The following is a 3,842-nucleotide window of genomic DNA, read 5'->3' on the forward strand; positions in this document are numbered from 1 at the left end:
TCATGTAGAGTTGAGTCAAGCTGTTATTAAAAATATGTCATTAGTAGCAAACGTATTGAGTGCTACTCTCTTTTTCTCACTCGTATTACATTAATCCGGCTGCATGTGTGTGTTTTTTTTGTACGTATGTATTTATGCTTACCGGTGACTGAAGTTACGTCTATTTATTTATTAGAAATGTAACGCAACAATTCAGTAAATAGAGAGCTCTAAAATAAGTGCAAATCTGAATTAAATACGCTGGGTCGAGTGGATATGATTGATTAAAACCAGCGAACATAGCACCACAGAATGGCCACAATCAAACGACTGAAACTAGGAAAATAATAAAACAATGTACTTACATTACACAGCATTGGTAAACCAAGGAGGAAGGAGATGGCTATGATCAATGCACGAACACAAATAGTTCTTGGAATGGTATTAATATATGTACGTAGTTCATCCAATATAGAACTCATCACGCATTCTACAATAGAAAACTGAAAACAAATAACAAAACAAACATTATCATTGAAATAAAATGAAACAAAGAGAATAACAATTGTATTCATATCATCTAACCAGTTCTTTAAATAAACCAAGAGCAGTTCTGGCAAAGAGAGAGAGACTGAGTAGTTTTTATATTTGTGGGTGAGTTATATTAGCTAGCGTCAATGTAAGAATGTTCAAGTATTGATTGGTTTTAAGCTAGGAATATTGCATATTGAATTGGCAACCACATCAGATCGTTGTATAGTTATATTGATTGTGCATCAGTTATTGCGGGTATATGCGTTCAAATCACGATGGGGGTCGGCTCTGGATTTGATTGTTTTCTCAGAAAAGGGAAGTGGATTGATAAATAAAATACTGCTTCGTTTCTTCTCTCTCTCTCTCTCTCTCTCTCTCTCTCTCCCCCCATTTATCCCCCTCTTTCGTAATACTGGCATTTCTAGGGATAACCCCTCTGATCCACAACGGCGTTGAGGAAACCTTCGCTGCCCCACAGCCAACCTTCTTACTGAGCCCTGTAATGCCAACATGTTGAATGCTCTGTAAAGAGACTGGCCTTCAAACCATCCGCATCGCGCTTCGATGGACTGACATATTCGTTGCTACCGATTGCTTTGGAAAATCCCACCAGCTCAACATATTTCTTCTATTTCTCTCGCTGTTCTTTTCAGTGCTGTCCTCCCAGGGAATTTATAACCTCTTTCTTTCCTTCTTTCTCCGAATTAGCTAATTTGCACTGCATGATGTAGTTTTGTCACGCACTAATCACAGCGTCCTTTGTTTTCAGACACGGTGAAGAGCTGAACGAGAAAACTGTTATGTAATTGTAACCGTCCAGGGGTGGAGAGATGCGCAGTATAGCACAAAACGGAAATGAAGAATATTTAAACAACCCTTAAAACACTAAAGAAGTTTAGTCCATTGAATCGATTTTTAGCACGTCTAGTATTTATAGATGTCAATGAGACAGCGTTTAGGTGACTGCTCGGTATGCGAGGTGTAAAGGACAACTTTCCATCAAATAACACTCTGCCATCTTGAGACAAACGGACTGTAGTACATTAAACCTGATATGTATACGAAATGGTCGTAGAGTTACTTATTTTGGTCATGGTTTTCGGTGAATTGAAGTTTTTGTCTTTGAGAAATAAAACAAACCAAATCGTGATATTTAGCCCCTTTCACAGAAAAAGTGAGAGAATTTAGGGCTAAACAACATTAACAACACAAGTTTTAGTTTAAAAAAAAAACATCATTTGGATCCCATACACTTTTGGATTACTGAGGCGTGCTCAATACTTGCTGTCTATGTAATTAACCTAAAATCAGTCAACCCATGGCGCAGGTCTTTTCTGATGATTAAAGAGAAAGAAATGGATGTTATCCCAATTATGGATGTTCCAAAGCAAAGTAGAATGTCTTTCTCAAGACTGAAGCATATTCGCTGCTATGGATTACTTGAAGGTTGTCTATACTAGGAAGCTGTTCGCAAAACTTATTTAAATAATTTCATAGCAACCCAGACATTGAACCGTAGTTGGAAAGCTACAGATTATCTGCCAGAGCTGAAAAGTTAATTGTTATAGATTTGTCCTTTATCTTTTAGTGGTCAATAAATTATGAGTAAATAACATTCTAGTATTCAATCGATTTTTGTTACTAAAAAGATTAAAGAAGAAAAAAAAAGTGATTTTGCACTAAATTATTTGTTTTCAGTTAAAGACGTTTTATCAATGATGATTCAACGAACTAAGTTCCTAAAAATATTTTGGTTCACTCTTCTGCGATATGTTGGAAATACTGCCGAATTTTATTAGAGTTTTAATTCTTCCTAGTTTCACATGTTTATATTGTATGTACTGAGATCGTGTCAGTCAAGTATAGACTCTGCTAATACTGGAACGTCTAGGGAATGGACAGTACGAACAGAATCACCTGCGCGGATGCTTCTGATATCAATAACATATCCAGTCTTAATGATGTTGAAGCAATCGTCTCTGGGAACTTCGGCTTCCTCCCCAAATCGATAAAAGTTTAGGAGCTAAAATAAAATAATTTTATTGAAAGAAACAATTTAGTCACTCGTCTTTGAGTTTGTGTTTGTCCGCCACCACACCACCTGGAAGCCAGTTTTGGTGAGTTTACGTCCCCGTAACATTGCGTCTCGGCAAAAAAGAAGGATAGAATTAGTACGAGGTTTCAAAAAATAATTATTGGGATCTCCTCGTTCTACTAAATAGTCTTTGAAGTGGGTGCCCCAGCATGGTCTAATGACTTCAAAGAAGAGATAAATGACAAAAAAAAAAATTGAATAAAAGCCTATCTTAATCTCGGATGAGTCACGTGTATCATCAATAAAGAAGTTTACTGTTGTCAATATCTGCAATTATTCGGCCCGTTATGTATCTCCTTTCAAACCAATTCAAGAACATTTCCTAAAAAAATATTTCGGATAATTTTTCCTCGTAAAACTAAATTCCAACTGACAAGGGTAAAAATTCTGGGAAAATGTGAATGCTTTTTATGTCTGCTGAATAAAGAGTAAGTGGATACTGACTACGGGAATCGAATGATGTAGCCTGTATTTAATCAGTTCTCATCAAATGGTAAGAAATAACAGACGAAAGTTGATTTGTTTTTCACCAGTTTTCTAACAACTAGATTTCAAATATAAACAGCTCCCAAGACTGTAATTAAAATCTGTGGACGTCAGAATTATTTTGTAATTGTAATTATCATCGGAAATGTTTTACAATTATGATTAAAAATCTTTGAAGTAAATTGATAATAATAAACAAACAAAAAAAGATCTTCCATTTATGAATTTTTTTTTTTTGTATTTTCAGTTTTTCTTTCTGCTAATGTTTGAGGAAGTTTAATCAATGTTATCCTCCTCCTCCTCCTCCTCCTCCTCATCATCATCATCATCAACAACAACAGCGACAACTTCACCAACGTCATCATCACCATAATCATCCAAATTATTTCTCTTCTTCCTCACCTTCATGTTATCATTTTTACCTCAATAGTCAATCAACCCCACCACGATCACCACCTACGCAGTCCACACCGTCATCATCATCATCGTCATCATCATCATCATTACAAGTACATCTCTGAGCTGTGCGATCTTCGTGATAATTAAGGTCAACGCAACGGTTATTATCATTTCATAAACTCTTTAACATCGCCAGTAACAAAATAGACGTAATTGGTAAATGTTTTACTACTACTACTACTACTACTAATAATAATAATAATAATAATAATAATAATAATAATAATAAGAAGAAGAAGAAGAAGAAGAAGAAGAAGAAGAAGAAAAAGAAGAAGAACAAGAAGAACAA

The 3,842-nt window shown here is 35.3% G+C and overlaps 1 protein-coding gene across 1 annotated transcript in view; it reads right to left on the bottom strand.

Annotated features, from left to right (window-relative positions):
• LOC106884069 (sodium- and chloride-dependent glycine transporter 1) overlaps positions 1-3,842 on the bottom strand; it is a 228,219-nt gene that overhangs the window by 36,603 nt on the left and 187,774 nt on the right. The window contains exon 8 of the mRNA XM_014935287.2: positions 345-482. Within this exon, the coding sequence (XP_014790773.2) occupies positions 345-482 (138 nt within the window). The remainder of the gene's footprint in view (positions 1-344; positions 483-3,842) is intronic.

The sequence above is a fragment of the Octopus bimaculoides genome, chromosome 7 (assembly GCF_001194135.2).
Source record: "Octopus bimaculoides isolate UCB-OBI-ISO-001 chromosome 7, ASM119413v2, whole genome shotgun sequence".
NCBI classification, from domain to species: domain Eukaryota; kingdom Metazoa; phylum Mollusca; class Cephalopoda; order Octopoda; family Octopodidae; genus Octopus; species Octopus bimaculoides.